At 38.3% G+C, this 19771-nt stretch overlaps 1 protein-coding gene across 2 annotated transcripts in view; it reads right to left on the reverse strand.

Annotated features, from left to right (window-relative positions):
• Positions 1–11070: 11070 nt before the first annotated feature.
• Positions 11071–19771, reverse strand: part of tenm4 (teneurin transmembrane protein 4) — a 679712-nt gene continuing 671011 nt past the window's right edge. For both annotated transcript variants that reach the window (XM_051926453.1, XM_051926452.1), the window contains one exon: positions 11071–14305. In XM_051926453.1, coding sequence (XP_051782413.1) covers positions 13547–14305 — 759 coding nt within the window. In that variant the 3' untranslated portion in view covers positions 11071–13546. The remainder of the gene's footprint in view (positions 14306–19771) is intronic.

Here is a 19771-nt window from a genome sequence, read left to right on the forward strand (position 1 = left end):
AGCAGAAAGAATCAACAACTAAAACCCCATCAGCAAAACACACAATGTTGTTGAGAAAAAAATTTCCTAGCACTTAATTCTTCTTAAAGTGTCTTTTTAGCGTCTACTAATGCTAAAGAGAAGGAGTTTGAAAATAGCTGTTGAGAGTTCTTTGAGCCAAAGGGAGAATACCTGAGACTGTGAAGAGCCAACCTTATCTCTTCATTTACAAAAACGTTTTAGTGGGTCAGAAAGTGTGCATGTCTGGTACCTCCATTTCAATCAGATTCTACGTGATAGCTTACTATTGCTTGGAGTGCATTATTTATACTACATCTTGCATAAAGCCTCAACGTATGTCTTATACAGGTGCATACACATCAGCACAGAAGTAACATTAAGTCAGCTTGGCTGCTGCCATCCATGAGCACAACACACAACAGTCAGTCAGCAGTCATAACTACCACCTCAGCCTGATGTAACATTTCATCGAGAATGATTGATCAATCATTTGCAATTCCATTTCATTTTCTTCTTTTAATTTATTTAATAAGATCCATATAATAAGGGGCATCCAGTTACATCCTTTGTACTCTTCTCATTTATTACTTCAACATTATTGTTTTTACGATTTCATTTTGTTAGCCCTGAAACTAAAAGCCGGCGATGACTTAGATAAACGGACTTGTACCAGGCGGCCCGTGGGGCAGCACACAGGGAACAAGGAACTACAAGAATAAACCATGAGAGGGCTCAAAACTTCATGAGGAAAAACCATAACACTGAGTAGCATATCATTTAAAAAAGGAATGATATTGTTACAGTATCTACTATACGGTCAATATTGCTGTCATGATTTTGTCCATTGGTTAATTCTGTACACTTAATTAAGCCTTTTTTTATGAATTATGTTCCAATATGGATTTTATTAATCCCTGATTATCCATCCATTTCCCAACCCGCTGAATCCAAACACAGGGTCACGGGGGTCTGCTGGAGCCAATCCCAGCCAACACAGGGCACAAGGCAGGAACCAATCCTGGGCAGGGTGCCAACCCACCGCAGGACACACACAAACACACCCACACACCAAGCACACACTAGGGCCAATTTAGAATCGCCAATCCACCTAACCTGCATGTCTTTGGACTGTGGGAGGAAACCGGAGCGCCCGGAGGAAACCCACACAGACACGGGGAGAACATGCAAGCTCCACGCAGGGAAGACCCAGGAAGCAAACCCGGGTCTCCTAACTGTGAGGCAGCAGCGCTACCACTGCGCCACCGTGCCGCCTTAATCCCTGATTATGAATTTTGCAATTATATATTCATAACAGAAATTATTTTCAAGTAATTGAGAAATATTTCTTCACTGTTTTGTGATGCCATCTCCATGACAGGGTTCAGGAAGTTTAGCGTCACTACCTGAGTTTGCAGGTACTCTAATAATAACAGCCTTCATATGCACATTACCTTTGCGATTCAGTTCACTTGGTTCCTGACTTTCGATTTGATTTTCTGTACTTTCTTGATTAGCAGTTTGGTTTAGTTGAAGGCAAGGACTGCTTTGCTCATCTTATGTTTCTACTCCTGGTCACCCCTTTAAACTTGGTAGCTTTCCTTGAAAGTCCTTGACAACAGGAAATGCAACGCAAGTTAACCTCACTGCTACTCAGTCAGCCAACACACACGTCTTTGTACAGTAGCCCAACAGATCACATTACGTCACAAGCAGGGCCTTTAAAGATATTACTTGTATTCACAGAGTAGGTGTTTATGTACTACAAACAAAGAATGGGGTCCTCCACTATGAAGTTCTTGACGTTCGTTTATTGATTAAACATCCTGAGTCCACTTTACTTTGACATTAGCATTCAAAAGATCAATAGTTACTCATTTTCATTTCCTCGCTTCCTGAATTAATGTATGAAACATTAAAATCAAGGAGGTTTTGTTTTTGTTGGCAGTTCACCCTAACTGGTGCTTGTTCTTTCAACTTCCATGCCATCATCAGCTTGGCCACTGTTTCTTGTTAGCTCCTGCCAAAAGGGTATCAACAGTTCTCCCGGTCGTTCAGTGTCACTGAAACCTCTTCTTTAAAGCATGGCAGCCAACATATTGAGCAGATGGTTATGTTCATCATTTCTACCTTCATGGGAGGTGAACTGCTTCATGTTTTCAGTATAACGTTCATCCCTCAGGTCATCAATGGCTTGTCTTATTCTAAAAAAATGCAAAACCAGGAAGTCTTGGGACTTCCAGGGGGAATTTCTTGACTTTTTTTGTGTATTGTCCTCCAAAAACAGATCACTTGGATAGTGTAGTTGTTTTCATCTTTGTCACACTGCTTCTGTCCTTTTAATCCCTAACCAGTCACTTTCTCCATTTCCCAGGTCAGCTGTGACCTTGTGTCCTGTGTGTTTCCTTAGCAAGTAAGGCTTCTAAGTAAACAGCATGTGCCAAAACGTACAGTGCTGGGCCTTAGCAGAAGGAAAAGTCTGATTCTGTTTTGGGCCCATCTGACAATACGTGTAAATTATCACCTGTGGCAGACATCCAGGACTCATTCCCAGCTGGGATGCCTGGAGGGACTGGGAGAGGGAGAATACCTCCCCTGGACCACAGGAGGGCCACCGCCAGGGGGGCAAGGGACAGTTGTGGAGCCCTGGAATCCAGCACTTCTGCCACACCCGGAAGTGCTGGGGGGAAGGAATTGCAGGGACACCCAGAGTACTCCCGGGCGCTTATGTGGCACTTCCGCCACACCAGGAAGTGCCGCCGTAAGTTCATCGGAGAGCACCTGGAGCACGTCTGGGTGATTATAAAAGGGGCCGCCTCCCTCAAGTGAGTGAGCCAGAGTTGGGAGGAAGAAGGCAACGCTCGGGAGGAGAGGTGGAAAGGCAGCAGAAGCAGTCTGGAGACATGCAGAGAAAGGGACTGACACAAGGGTGTTTGGTGCAAGGCACTGTGTTGTGTGCGGACTTTTATTATTAATAAACGTGTGTTTCGGGACTTCCTGTGTCTGCCTGCTTGTGTCCGAGGCTACCTTCCACACACCTTACTAATGAGAACATACTGCATGAATAGAGGCCGCTTAATTAACTCCGGTAAACAGGGCCAAGTCAAGTCATGGGTTGAATCGTTTATTATTTGTCAAACACTTCAGAGTAAAGTTAATAAAGGTTAGGGTGATGTCTAAGAGGCTGCAGTAACAAATAATTTTGGTGGTGAAGTTTGGTAGCAGTCACCCCGCCTGACAGGAACTGTTGAACGCCACAGGCGGGGCGAGTAGTTTTGACTGGGAACTCACTTTGTTTGTCTATTCGATATTTTGATAAACTACAACTTGTGTGTCCTGACCCCGTAGGGGGTTTATGGTTGTGACTGTGTAACACATGCAAGAAAATAACATGCATTGGAAATCATGACATGCATTTGTTAAACACACATACGGGGTGTCAGGATAAAACGTCTGCCATTACATAAATACTGTAAGCATATTCCACGTGCTGTGTGTTTACTTCCAGTACCTTTCAAAAGTCTCTTTAAAATGCTTCAAATGTTACTTGACCACAAATGATGCACATCTTGCACCAATTTGTATTTTTTATTGTAAATGGCACTCACATGTGCAAGAAGGGAAATCATATACACAGAATTAGTTACTGGTCTGTGAGTTTCCAAAGCAAAGTAAAGAACTGTCACATACAGCTTGCATAAGTATTCAGAGGCCTTCATTTTTTACATGTTATTAGAGTTCAGCTTTGTCCTAAAGTAATTTAAATTCTTTTTTTTTCTCATCAAATAACACGCACTACAGCAGAACAACAAAGCAAAAACAGGATTATAGGGTTTTTTGCAAATGTATTAAAAATTAAAAAAACTGAAATTTCACGCTGACACGAGTGTTTAGATCTTTTAGTGTGACACTTGAAATTTGTCTCAAGTGCATCCCAATCTGTTGATCATTGAGATGTTTCTACGCCTTGTTTGGAGTCTAACTCTGGTCAAGTCAATTGATTGGAGATGAGAAGGAAAGGCACACACCTGTCTATAGAAGGTCCCACAGTTGGCCACGTATATCGGAGCAAAAACCAAGCTATGAGGTCAAAGGGTTTGCCTGTAGAGATAAGCAACAGGACTGTGTTGAAGCACAGATCTGTGGAGGGCTACAAAATATTTCTGCTGTATATATGGTGCCCAAAAGTGCAAAGACCTCTGTAATTCTTAAATGGAAATGTTTGGAACAACCATAAGTTTTCCTAGAGCTGGCTGCCTGGCCAAACTGAGCAATTGTAGGGAGAAGGGCCGTAGTAAGAGTGGTGACCAAGAACCTGATGACCAGTCTGACTGAACTCCAGAGAACCTGTGTGGGACTGGACAAACATCCAGAAGGATAACCATCACTGCACCTCTCCTCATTAAAAGACACATGGAAGCGTATCCCACAGATGCTGCCTTCAATTGTACCAAACATCTCTACAAAGTTTAACTCTGTTAAGGTATGACTGGAAATTCCATATCTCCATTCCTCCACAGTACATGAAAGCTTTAAGTGGTCCTTAGTTATAATTTGGCCTGCTCCATTTTGTTACACTGATGAGGAAGACTCTTCTGCCAGGCTTTATACAGAACTTTTTTGGTTGAATGAATTCCAGAACTTGGGCACTTCCTGCGTGAAGAGCGTGCCATTTCCTTGTGTCTCCATACATTCTCCTCCAATGCTTTGGCTGAATGGCACCTCTATATTGGTAAAATGTGAGTGAACGTGCCTGGTACTGTCTTGTCTGGGTTGGTGTCTGCCTTGTGCCCAGGATGTGATCTTGAAATTAGATTAAGTTGGGTACTTTACAGACATGTTTTGTATATTTTATAACTGTAACTCTCAACATTGATTAAATTATACTGAAGGAGTCTGGGATATTTACAACATGCTAATCTGTTCGGTGCACTCTCACCCTTTATGATCAGGTGGATTGCTATACAGTTTTCCTGTTTCTCTTTCTTTGTTTATTGTTCTCAGTTTGTCTCCTCAATTTATCTTCAAGAAAAGCAATGCCTTTCAATTCTTTTTTTTTGGATGTTTATTTATTCTTCATTTTCCGGTGATAGTCACTATGAACTGCCCTGCTGTCCGTCGCTAAACCATCTGTTCACATTTCAGGGTCATTGCGAGCGGCAGGGCAACAATCACACCAAACCAAATTAGAGACGCTGATGAGCATAACAGCATGTCTTTGGACGGCTTATTTATTTCAAAAGCCTATCACATGCATGTGGTTGGCCTTTTATCACATAATTATGCCTTTTAAGTGTCGTTTCTGTCCTTCAAGCAGCCCATGTTCTGCAAGTTCAAATTGCTCTGGCCTATAGCAAGCTGCTCAAATATGTGGTGTGGTAATAACATCGGAGACCTATGAGTAGTGTAAGAGGGAGTGGAAAAAATTATTGAAAAAATGTAAGAATTATTTAATTTCATGTACAATGAGCTTCATTCAAATAAACAACACTGAAAAATATGGAACTGAACAAATAACATGGCAATTACCAATTGCTTTCCAGAAGCAGGCTTTCAACAGATACAACATTTTTACCATGCCTTAAGAAGGCTCATTGTTTAAAGCCTTGAAGTACCAAATTATTCTATACAATAGCTCTAAAAACATAAAAGATGACAGACATCTCTGCTATCACAAAGTCTAAAAATACAAGCAGCTGCCGTGTTTATCCAGACAGCAGCAAATAGCAGTCAGTCGCCTCTGAGGGACTGGCATTTTTCACACCGTGTTTTTATTTCCTGAAGTTCAGTAACTGGTGTCATGCTGAATAAATGTGTGTCACAAGTCCACACCTGAGCCTTTGCAAAAACCACAAGCACATTATGAAGGCAACCTTTCATTTATGGCTTTTACTATGGTTCCATTAAAGTGAGAGATTATTTACAAGGATATTAAGAAACCGGACTTCCAACACACACACATACACACAGAAAAGATGCATTCTGGAAAGAAAATTGCTTTCTTACGATATCCTGCTGCAGTTGTCAATTTATTTTTTTAACACACCATTATTATTACCAATTTATGTGCCAAAGAAACACATTCTCTAGCAGCTCTTTCTGTTATCCCAGCCAATGTCTTATTTTTATAAAAAGCAACAAATCATTCAAGTTTTTCTTTAGATTGATTTTCAGTTCCATTTTATGTGCTAACACAACCTATATAAGTAACCAAAGACAGAAGAGACCAATCCCCAGACAGGGTAGGAGACAAGGCCATTGCAGTGTGCATAAACAGGGAGTGTGGCACTCCTACAAGCAGGCTTAGGGGGATCCATCCACATTTAACACAAAAGTCAGGATGGCCACTAATGATGAGTGGACCCTGCTAAATTTGCTTGTCTTTGATCTCAGTGAAATCCCAGAAATGCCAGGAAACTTTGTCAAATTTGGCAAAATGCATTGATGTCCACGGGGAAGGAGAAACTGAACTACCTTTGGGTGGATTATAATGGCACAATGGTGTTTTAAGTTGTCTCTGACAGCTAGGGAATGGCTTGCCAACTATTCTGGACTGTCCAAAAATGTGACCTGAACTGTGCTGGCCTTTGTGTCACAGAGGGAGCACACATTCATTAAGACTTGCCTCCCACAGATTTGAACCGAAATGTATAGTTTGATTTTTTTCCCTGGTATTTTTGTTTGTTCACCAAATAAGCACAACACTGAAGCACAAGGATTCTTCACTTCACCACGTTTGCATTAACTGCTCAGCACTCTGGGTAATATTATTACAGGGGTTGATTCACATTGTACACACAAGTTCATACAAAAAGAGATGAATAAACCAACACATATCAATTTTACTTTGGATGCATGTTTTGTGTATAAATGTTTTTGGAAGTTTTATGCAAAGTTTTAGCCCACTACTAGGATCCATATTATATACACAAGGGACTGTCCCATACAAAATTGGCTTTCATAACTCTGTGAAGTCATGATGGCCTCACAAGGCATTATGAGGCACAGGGGAAAACATTTTTGTCTAAACTGGAAGCACAGCAAATTTCCACAAAAATATTTGGTAAACAAAGAATATTTGCTATGAAAAACACTTTGGTGAATTTTGCTGATCAACACAAATGAGCAGCAAAGACCCTGGATGAAGACCTTGTGAGAATATCCATCCATCCATCATCCAACCCGCTATATCCTAACTACAGGGTCACGGGGGTCTGCTGGAGCCAATCCCAGCCAACACAGGGCTCAAGGCAGGAAACAAACCCCGGGCAGGGCGCCAGCTCACCACAGTGTGAGAATATGTGAACTCCAAACACCTGTCATAACTGACCTGGGCCAACAAACAAATGTGACTTGACATTACTCTAAAATAAGTTCTGCATTTTCTGGAAGCAGGAACATACAAGTTTTCTATGTTGCTAATAAAACCAATCAGCATGAAACGGAAGTCATCTAGGCAAAATATTATTTAAGCTAATCTAGTTATTATCCAGATGAAGTTCAGCATTGTACTTCTCTGCTGTTTTGCTTTACTTGCCTTTCTATTTCCATCTTTTATGACTCATTTATAGGGGTGAGTCAAATAATTTTTACTCATTTTGGTTTGTTTAAAAAAATAATTAGATTGTTCAACTGCTAATAATAATAATAATAATTCTTTGCATTTATATAGCGCTTTTCTCACTACTCAAAGCGCTCAGCAATTGCAGGTTAAGGACCTTGCTCAAGGGCCCAACAGAGCAGAGTCCCTATTGGCATTTACGGGATTCGAACTGGCAACCTTCGGATTGCCAGTGCAGATCTCTAGCTGCTGTGGCATAAAATGCAAAAAGTGAACTTTATAATGTTTTTTCTTATAAAATTAATTTGTATGTCTTATTATAAGACTCCTAACTAATTCTGATCCCTTTTGTGTTGGGATATTCTGATAGTTATCAATGTACAGCATGTAAACTTATGGCAAAGGGACAACATTACCAATGTTATTGAATGAGTTGGCACTACAGTACAATTCCAGAGCTACTGTGGAGTGCCCATTGGGCATGATTGGATTAACATTTGATAAAAAAAATGCTGAATTGTGGAAAGAAAGATTTAGACCAAAGAAACACATATTGGACTCAAAGTTAGATCAACCTCAAACATTAGCCTTCAAATTTTTTCAAAGAATCTTTACTACAAAATGCATTCTGAAAACATTTCTAACACAAGTATTGAAAATGCTCACCTAGATAATCAGTCATTGTCAACAAAAAGGTTGTGCCAGAAGGCGGGATTGGAACATAAGGAACATCTTTAAGGCAGTCACTTAAGGTTTGTTATATATTCAAATATAAGGTCAGTTATTGTTCTATCATATATTCTAATCACTCCAATGAACTTCCTGAGATATGGTTTTTACAGGAAGTGTAAGAAACACAGGTATTGCTTAATAGAAATAATAATTATTATCCTTCATTTTTGCCTTTGGTAAATTGAAAGCAACATATTTAAGTACTGGAAACATCAGATCATTTCCAATTCTTCATTCAGGACTACAAGTATTACATCCCTTCTTTGATGGAACAGTGGATAGATTTGCATTGTCAGTGAATCCATCCACTCTTCCCTCAAAGAAGGCACGTAATACTTGTAGTACAGAATGAAGGATTGGAAATGATCTGATGATCTGGTTCAGTGTGGATATGTGGGTGTGAAACAAAGAGAGAGTAACTGGCATCTATTCACTGCTGCAAGAATAAGCACTGATGTCCCACAACACTGACTGTGAAAAAGCAGAACATCAGACTCTGACAGTGGCTCTCTGGAAATCCATTTGGCAGCTAGTTAACCAGGCCATAATTGTATGGCACACTATCTTTCCAAATTGGAAAAATGTGAAAACACAACACCTCTTCTAAGTGAGAGTGGTCCAACTGACACACATTCATTTTCAACAAGTAGGAAAGATGAATCGTATGCGTTCAGTGTATTTTTGCGAGGTGTTGTGGATAGTAGCAGCAAAGAAAAGGGTGCTGGATGGCACAATGACAGTACTGCTGGCTTGCAACAAGTGGGCTGGGGTTCACATCCTGGGTTTGCATGTTTTCGCAGTGTTTGCTCGCGTTTCCTCTGGGTCCTCCAACTTCACCCCACAGTGCAAAGACATGCTGGTCTGGTGAACTGGTGATGCTAGTATGTCTGTGTGTGTTTACCTTGTGATGGACTGGCACTCTGTCCAATGATTGTTCCTGCCTTGTGCTGAATGCTTGCATGACACTGCTCTGGATAAGTGAGTTAAGAAGATGGAAAGTGTGCTATCAAATGACCTGCTACTCTAGACAAGTATAAACAAAACATACTGAGAGCTGGAACAAGCACACCACCTCTGCTGTTGTGTTTTCAATATTACTCAGTCATCTGTGACAAACAAAAAACTGTTATTCTTGGACAATTGAAAACTTTTATAGGCAGTAAGGAAAGGAAATATCTCTCAATTTATAAGGAGATTTGACTTGAATCTGATGTTAGCCCTGTTATATAGTATGGTTATGGTTTTCATTTTGGATCTTGTCAGATGCTACTGTGCATAGCATCCTCCTTTTTTGGGTCATGGAAGGGACCATCCCAGAAGAATTCTGGATGAACATCCATTGACATACTGACTCAAACCAGGTCCAATTAGGATCATCAATTAAACTTATAGGTACAACTGTGGGATATGAAAGGCAAAGAGAAGTATCTGGTAGAATACTATCTGAACATGGGAAAACTGTGAAAACCCCAGGTAAGCAAGCTAGGCCTCTGGGAAAGTGAAGCAGCACGACTAACCACTGCGATGCCTGGGGATTACATGTTATTATTTCTAGGTGTTCAGTACCAATTATAAAGAAGAAGATATGTAAGAAAATAATTTCGTATATAAGAAAAAATCCCCTTCAGTGTATAGAGAGTATGCCCTGCCTGTCACTTCCACAAAACAGTCCTAAGCAGTTCTGCCAGATATAACCAATGTCACATCTTACTTTAGAAATGCTCCTAGCAGAGGAGGTCAAGTACTGAGACACCTAGCACTACACACAACTTACACTTATATTTTTAGTGGACAGCCTTCTGTGCTAATGGCCTTCCTCTTGTCACATCTGTAGCTGTAATTGAGAGACAGGGCTTTTAGCTGTACAGAGAAAAGGAAAATAAACGTAGTTTATGGTTTAGCAGAGCCTCTTACCCAAAGCTCAAATGAATCTTTTGTTCAGTTGTTTCCCTGCTGATATACAAGAATGAATTCATCAGGTCTCTTGCTGTCAGAGTCGAGTCAGGGATTCTCAATTAGGGCAGCCAATCATTTCCTTTCATATTTTCTTCTTACTTGCAATTTCTCTCTGTCTCACTCTGTGCATCAGTAAATTTTAATAGTTACTTGCACAATTTTTGTTTGGAATTGCAAGGTAATGACGTAAGAAGAACGATGAGGCATCTTTGATGTCAAGCAGTGAAGATGTTTTGGGGGAGCTGCTTAGTGCTTCATCTTTTTTATAAAATAATCTTTCAATTTCCATCTTTACACCCTTGTCGAATTGTTTCTGCTACTCTTGAAGGAAAAAAGGTGGAGTATCACTTACCTCATCCTTGATCTTCCTATATATCAGTCAGCACATGTTCAAGGCTCCTATTAAAATCCTCTGAAGTACAAAGATACTGATTAACATGGGAGACAAAAGAATGATCTTTTTATGCTACCTTCTGTTATCTGAATTAGTCATACAGTATGCGTATATATTAAGTATGGAGACATGCTCTGACTTAAAACAGTGCTATATTCAGGACTGGGAGAACTGAGTCATTAGTTCAAAACCTCTCCCTCATTTATAGGCCATCCGTACCACATAATTCAGTTCATGTCTGAAAGTAAATCATACCTTTCCCTAGGAATATTAATTAAAAATGATGGCTACAGAAAATTTCAAAAAGCAAGTGGAACACAGATTTTAGCTCAATAATTTGTTTCTCAGATAAGGTACAGCAGATGGTTTACTTACCTTATTATGTTTCTGTCTTCATCTTGCATTTAACAGTCAAAGAAATGTAAAAACATAAACACAAAATATTCCTTTATTTTTTTAAACTAAAGACTACACAGGGTCACTGCTGTAGCTCTAGAAGTTATCTACATTTGCATTTATTTACAGCTTCTTTCTTATTTACAAGGTCAAAGAATACAGTGTTAGAAACACAAAGGTGTTGGAAAAAAACAACAAAAAATCCAAATAAAAACTGATAAGTTTAGAAAAAGTACAACGTTACAATGCAACATTTTTAATGCAAATTTCACAATGCAATTATTTCACGCAAAAATCCATTTTATTTTCAGCTTTTCACAAAATACATAATGAAAAAGGGAGCAAAAAAAGCCAGTGACATCTCTGAAATGGTCTTGTTAAAATAGTGACACCTTAGAAAAGCACGCTCTGGTTAAGACATCCCCTCACTAAAACCACTTCAGGCAAATGTTGTACTCTTGACAGTTAATGAAACTGGACGTATAAAAAGAGTCAGGCATCAGTGCAAAGTTAGACTCACATAGTGGACAGTCATGTAGGGTTACGATGTCCATGTTACATCTGAAATGCACACGCAGCTTATTCATCCTCTTTTATAGAAAGAGACAAGCCCCTAGTTTGACAAGAGTGGGATCCTGTAGGATTTGAGTTGATTTGATCCAGAAGACTCCACTGAACTGTGTTGACTCACAACGATTATGAATGGCCTCAGAATGCTCAAAGTTGGAACCAGTGATGTCTTTAGAAACTGGGGGATAATTTTCTTTTCATTTATCTGAGATATGGGGTTAGATAACATTGGGTAGCAAAGCTGCTGTTTCTCCCTTTGATTCATAGCCAGCTTTGGCTCTTCCTTGAAGTCGACCCTAAGCTGTATAAAGGCATTTTCTCCTTAAGATTCCATCATCTGTATAAAGCAACTTACTTTGCGGTTCAGATCTATAGTATGGAGCGTCAGCAGCCCCACATTTTGTGTTCTGGAAGGGTTGGAGTGTGTGTGTGTGTGTGTTACTCAGAAACTGTGTGCTGCAATCCTATGGCATGCCTAGTGGATGTTTATAGTCCCATAGTTTAGAAACATTACTTCTCAGAGCAGACACACAGGGATAAACTTCTATGTCATGTCCATATAATACAAATAAGTGCACATATGTCATTGTCATCTTGCTTTTTGATCTATACTTGGAGTGGTTTTAGCAATGTGGCTTCTACTCTGTGTTCTCAGTAACATTTCAAAAATACATGTACAATCAAAACAAACAAATGGTTAGTGACTTGGTAGACATGCCAAAGATGGTTTTATTTAGCTAGTAAAAAACCTGCCAAAAAACTGTGATTTTTTTCCTATTTCTTTTTTTAGTTTTGAAATTGTTTAAAAAATTAAAAAAAACTTATAAAATTGACCACATTGTTAAAATCCACTGTGTCAAGAATATGACCTCATGATTGCAAAATGTTATCTTTACTGCTTCATCTTAAAAAAAAAAAAAAAAAAACATAAAAAAAACATCTTTTTAAAGCCTCTGAACATGATTATATTGTATTTCATGTATGCTGGAAACACCTTTCAATACTAAATACAACACTAAGCATTAAAAAAGTAAATATTTCACATTTTTTGAATTCACATTTTTTCTTCTTTTTGTTATACTGTAATCACTGAAACTTCCATATGGTTTTCACTTGTTTGTGTATACTCACTGCCCACCCCTGAGCACAGAAAGGAAGCAGAGTCCACAGTAAAGTGGTCTAAAACCCACTTCAGCTCCCCCATGTAAAGATTTTTTCCACTGCTGTACCACTGGCAAACAACAACTAAACAGGAAAAATGTTACGTCAATTCAGAGCTGAACTGACGCTAAAATTCCAAATCTCTTTAATATCTTTAACTGGATCTACACCTAGAATTAATGTCCAGGCACACTGTAACTTTGGAAAGTGTCTTACAAAAATGTACAGTAAATCACAGAAGACAAGTTCAGTTGGAACATGGACATTAGGACATCATAGAGCACATGACCAGGTTATTTAATCCATATGAGTGCTAAATGGGATTTCAAGTAAGCAACAAGTGAGGATACTGCAGTCTTTCCTTTGTGCCTCAAGTGTAAAAAGTACACAATCAAACTCATTTATGAATTGCAATTTGCTTCCAAGCAAACCTGTGAACCTTGCTTACAGCCCAATTCTCATGTTTGCTTCCTCACAAGAGAGAGACAAAGACAAAAATAACAAAAGAGAAAAAAAGTCATTAGGATATCTGTGTTTCACACTTTTTTTAAAGTGTGAACATAAGGAACAAAAAAGTAAAAACGATATTAACATTGGGCACTCTTTTTAGAAGTACAGTGCAACTGTATATATATATTTATATATATATATATATTTTTTTTTTATAAAAAATAAGTACAACAGAGTCAAAAAGTGGCCACATAAGCAGCTGTCTTTGGCAAGTAGTCCTCAATGCTGTCCATTTTTTTGTGATTTTTCCTTCATTTTTCTGTTTTATGTCACCTTTTGCCCATTTCGCTCTGTCTCATGAAATGAATATTATTCACGCTGTCTGACAGCTCCGGGTACTGGTCAACTGAGATCACAAAGTAACCATCATACCCCAGTACCCTCCCTGTGCTTAGCAACTGCTGTTTCTCACCTTCTGTCCATGCCCTTGTTCCTTCCTCGCCATCTCGCAGTCTCTGCTGTTCAGTGGCCCAGGCATGGGCTACTGCTCGCTGTCTAGCCAGCTCTAGCACACGCACCTTCTCCTCGTCCATGGTGGTCCCATAACGAGTGTTCAGGCACAAAGCCCCATACTGGAGCTGAATGTCTGTGTATCGTCTAGTCCTGCCATTCAGAACTGTATTTACCTGAGACACAGTCACATTGACACCATTTTCAAGAGTTCTCCTACCCCCTGTCATGCCAATCAGAGACAAGTCACTCTCAGGGGGCCCGAGCTTTATGAAGTAATGGGTGTCAACACCGCTGATAGTAAAATGAAGATCTTGTAGGTAGTAGGCACCATTAAGGATGGCTGCTGTCCTTCGGCCATCCTCGTTGGCAAGGCTGATGATGTCCGTCGTGACGCGGCCATCTTTGAGAGCAAATTTGACACCTTTGCCAAAGATTGAGCCCCCTGAAGCAAATCGGTTCTTCTTCTCGTTTTGGAGGCAACCAGCACTACTTGCTCCATAGATCTGTCCAAAGAGTTCTAACTTTACAAATGCCTTCAGCTGTTTTTGTACTTCACATTGTACACCTAAAATAGACTAAAAAGAGAAATACAGCATAATTGGCCTCTTTTAGATATAACCACCATTTTTACTAGACTAAATTAAAATATCTGCTATTTAGCTGAAATACTAAAATAATTTTATGCTTATTTTATTGTTTCATGCTAAGTGACTTACTATAAAATTGCTGTCTTTTCAAAAGAAGGGAGTAAGTGAATGCTTTGAAATCTAGTGACAAGTAGTAGGCATTACAAAAAGTATATAAAATGAACCTGGAGATTTTAAGACACATCTCTCAAACAAAAAATCAAACATTTTAAATAATTTGAAATGCAATGAAGTGCAGAAAAATCAGAAGAATGTATTCTAGAAATATAAGAAAATATAGCATTTTATAAAAGAAGAGAGATCATTAGTCAATCCAGTGTGATTCATTACTTAGCAGATAATGTAACTGATTCAGTATTCTCATCTAATCAGTTTTTATTAAAGCATGGTAGGGCATCAAGAGTGGCTCACTGCACATTGTGTGAGGGCCTGCCGTAATGTCCCACTGGTTTGGACGCTAAGCTTCTAGCTGTAAGAGGAAGTGTAGGGAACTACAGTAAAAATACCATTGCAATATTGTGTTTTAAAAAGTACATCATTATGCGGTTTTCAGATAAATACAATCTATAGACACCTTAGCCATTATTGGCCCTACTTGTAGATATCAATGCCACGACAGCTTTGCAGATCTGCTTGTAGTAGTTTTCTAATAGTCACTTTTTTCAAGATCAAGCAAAATTATTGGCTTATCCTCAAAGCAAACCTTTAGCATCTACTGGTTATTCCGAACAAAGATATATAATCCAATAAAGTACTGGGTTTGCTTTGTTTACATTTTCTGTATAGTGTATATTTCTGTGATTACTATTTATTATCAAGTTAGAATGTGTCCTGATTTGTTCTACTTAACTTATGAAATTACTGTTTTCAATAACATGCAGTGTTGTTAACAGAAACAGAGCTATAGTTACAGAACAAGAGTCTGATTCCTGATAACCCAGCAGCACATACAACCTTGCACTGATTTTTTAAAGCAAAATATGGCTATGTTCATGCTGCCCAATTCACATTTTTTATTGATTTATTTTGCATAAGTGGGGCACATTCAGGATAGATACATAAATATACTGTAAGTACAAGCTGGATTTGAATCACTCGTGAAATTTACTCGAACAGTCATAACATAAAAAATCTGATACAGTATTAGACAAAAATCAGAACATAGCTACTTTTAGCTGCAGTGTGAATAATGCCTTGAAAGACTTGTGCCTGTTCTTAACAAAACCATAATTAGTCAAATGTGGAAAAATGTTAAATATGGCAATGTTAAATTGGTGTTCTGCTAAAGTAAAATCACTTTGGGGGTAGATTGAAAGTAAGAATATATAATGTCATTAAACTAGAAACAACTTTGCAAGTACAGATAAATCTGCTAGAAAACAATCAGAAGTTGAACACCTAATGAAATCTGCCAGGAGCCGAATAAAATGCTTTGAAACATTTTGAGGCCCTGTGTGATAAGAGCTCAGGGTTCTCTCTTATTGTGAATTTCCCCTTGGGATTAATAAAGTATCTATCTATCTATCTATCTATCTATCTATCTATCTATCTATCTATCTATCTATCTATCTATCTATCTATCTATCTATCTATCTATCTATCTATCTATCTATCTATCTATCTATCTATCTATCTATCTATCTATCTATCTATCTAGACAGAAAGCCTATTACTGTCTATTTACATGCTCTGTTGTAAAGACAGATGTATTTTGTTTGCATATAATTGTTATACATTTCTCGCAATGAAGATGAAAGTAACCTATATATATCATGACATGTTTACAGATCACAGATCAGAGGCAGTCTGTGCATTATGATCTTAACAGTATAATAATACAGTTAACATGTTTTATTTTTATATCTGAGATGATTCAGTGATGCAATACTTACTACTACTGCCTCACAACTCCAGGAGACACTGACCTGGTCTGTGGAGGTTTTGTTTGGGCACGCTGGTTTTCACAGACTTCAAAAAATGTGTGTGTGATGACTAGAGAATCTCAATTAACCTGGCGTGCATCAGATGTGCTTGTGTGTAAATGTAGCTTGTCATAGCCCGACATCCTATTCATGACTGGATCTTACCTTTCCTTGATGATGTTGAACTAGGATCTTCCGCTCCACACCCCTACATTAGAATAAGCAGGTTTAGAAGTGTGAATGGAAGACTAGTATATTTTAAGAATGTGACACTTGCATTTCACTGAGTGGTATTTTGTCTTCTATATCTGCTATTATGTGTATTATTGTATACAGCCCTCAAAACCTATTTGTGGGAAGTAAACTACATGTGGTTATATCAGTTTACATGTTTTTTTCAGGAAACTGTAGTTTCAGCTCACATTAAAAAATACATTTAAATACATTTAAGAGTAGCCCTAATTTGTCAAAGTAACAATTAATTTAGCTCAGTGTGCCCTGTGATAGATATTGGTCCTGTTCTGTTTTTAATCAAAATTGACAAAAATGTTTTTGGGTCAGCACTTACCCTAAAAAGGAAAAAGGCTGTCTACACATACTGACTCCATACATCATCAAGATGATTTTGTACACTTTTTTTCTTGCATTCACAAACCAGCTCAAATAGATTTAGGTTCACATAGGGACACATCCTAAAGTGTTAGAAAGGCAGGAAACAGTCCTGGGCATGGCACCAGTCCATTGCAGAGCACTCTCATGTCCGCACCCATATTTGCATTCACACAGGTCCAATTTAGAGTTACCAATTAAGCTAAACACCCACATCTTTGGGCATATGAGATGAAGACTGGAGTACCTACAGGAAAAACCTATGCAGACAAGGGCAGAACATGCAAACACACCACATGGACAACGACTGGTTGAGGAATACAAACTCAGGATGCTGGATTCACTATAGTGCACTGCACTCATAAACGTGCATACAGTGAAACAGGAGCCCTCCACTACCTACACAGTAATACTGTAGTAAGTTTCTCTTGAACATTTCCACTGTGGTTATCGGGGTGGGAAATACATGGTTAGTTACTGAAAAAGTGGCTACAGTGACAAATAATGGTATATAGTACCTTATCCACTAAAAGCCAGTTAATGCCTTAACTCAGTAAAAGGAAAGAAAACTTTTATTTGTAGTCTGTCACTTCTCGTGACCTAAGTAAAACCCAATGAAATGGCATACCGTTTGTAAATTGTACACTTTTAAGTGACACTCCATATCTTTTATTACATTGCATTGTGCTTTACATATTAAACTTAATAAAGTTTATAGATGGAGCAGATATGTAATAAATAATTGTAAGCAAAACCTAATGGGAGTAGAGCTCCTCAACTTTAACAATTTTAAGTTACTGAAGCCTCACAAAAAAAAGATGCCTAAAAGACAAAACATCTAAATTCTGCAACTTACTTCATTATTTTCTTCCAAACCTCAGAGGCTTTAAAGCTTATTTTCTTTCAAACTGCACCCTGGTTCACTGAAACTACTAGAAAATAAAGCATATCATCCGATATTCTGTTTGTTCTTTAAGCCCTTTAATATTCCAAAGGCCAGAGACAGTATACTGTCCAATAACTAAGATCCTGTCAAACAAACAATCCACCGCTGGGTTTTTTCACTGGTAAGAAAATTGCTTGCGTGACGAGTATTGGATTTTAAATGTCATTAGTAGTGCCAAGAGAGGAGGGCAGAAATATGCTCATTTGACAAAACATCAAGTTAAAAGTACACAAGTGGGCTCAAAATTGCATTACCAAATATCAATGAATTGGAATGCAATTAAATACCTTGCGTTTTAACAACAAGGAAGCTTACACTGCAGTGGGTGGGGGAAGCAGCAATGCTTTAGATCTGAGTTATTAACAGCTTTGTTCTGAAAAATGCTGCAGGCCAGTTTAATGCTGAAAGATCACTCGGGGGATTTTAATAAAATTCAAACACCTGGATAAAGAAGTAATATTTCTTTCTTTTTATGGAATATACATTTCCCTTCTTCTTTTTGTATTAAAAAATATCCAGAATTTAAATTGGATATACCAGAAAAATGTTTCAATGCAATCTGTATATGCCTTTTGTGTGCACTTGGAAGATGCTGTGCAGAATAAGTGCGGAAGCTCCCTGCAGAGCAACAAAGGCTCTTTGTAGAGTGGTGAAGTCCTCGGTGAGTTCTGATAAGACGTCTCCCAAAGGATATTCTTCAAAATAATGCAATCAACAGGCAAAAAACCTTTTTTTTTTACTTCCGTGTTTTAATTCAGAGTTGAATATTGCAAGTTAAAGAAACAGAACCTTATAATAACAACAGTAGCTTGAATGTAAAACATGTTAAGCCCTACTGTTCCCTGTATTTACAGTACATTTTTGGTGAACTGAATTATAACAAAATGGTGTACCCCTTCATGTCTTTAAAGCCCCAAGTTTAAATCCTAGTGCAGTCTCTGTGTGGATTTTGCATATTCTCTCATTGTCTCTGTATTTTACTTCTGGGCACTTTGGTTTTCTTCTCACACTCCTAAGAAACTTGTTTATAGCTGTGCTAGGTTAACTGGCTACTTAAAAGTGTCAAAGTCTGAATGTGTCCTACATTACACTACCACACAGTCCAGGATTAGCTGCTGCCTTGCATCCAGTGTTGCTAGGATATGGTCCAGGCCTCCACAACTATGTACTGGATTGAACAAAGTAGAAAATTCATGGATGAATTAGACCAAAATGAGCACACTGGACTAATAAATCACAATTGCTGTGGTGTTTCAAGTACTATATTGACCAAAGATTTATTGTTAAAGGTGACTGAAACTGTTATGGTCAGGAAACAATAGTATAAAAATATTTTGTTTCACTAAAGATTATCTAAAAGAAGACTTTCCAAAACTAAGGAACACATACATCACTGAACTGTCGCAAAGGAGAAGAATATTACCTGACTGCAATTTTCAGATGAGAGTCTCAGCTTTAAGATTACAACAAATGACTTTGGCAAACCTCTTATTGCATTCATTGGGAACTCAGCAAAAAAAATATAATTGAAGGAAAGAAAACCTGAAGCCAATAAAAACTATACATCATGGAATTGTCCACTCTTTCAAATACTTGGGTTCTGACATTCTGCTCACTTGGTAAAGTTTTCTTTTAACCGTTTTCTTTACCTTGAGGCTTATATACAGGTCCACATTATTCATTATTGGATTCCACTCGAGTATTTTGAACATACATGAATAGAACAAATGACATTTATTATTTTTAATTTGACTATGTGGCCTTTGTGTCTGTGAAATTTACGTGAGATATGGTGTGTGTGTGTGCACGCTCTCTTACTGACTGGCACTCTGTCCAGGATTGGTGTTTAGTGCTGCTAAGCTAGGCATCAAATCTCCATGATCATGATTTGGATTCAGGAAATTAATAGATTGATAA

This window comes from Erpetoichthys calabaricus, chromosome 4 (genome assembly GCF_900747795.2).
Source record: "Erpetoichthys calabaricus chromosome 4, fErpCal1.3, whole genome shotgun sequence".
Classification (NCBI taxonomy): Eukaryota; Metazoa; Chordata; class Cladistia; order Polypteriformes; family Polypteridae; genus Erpetoichthys; species Erpetoichthys calabaricus.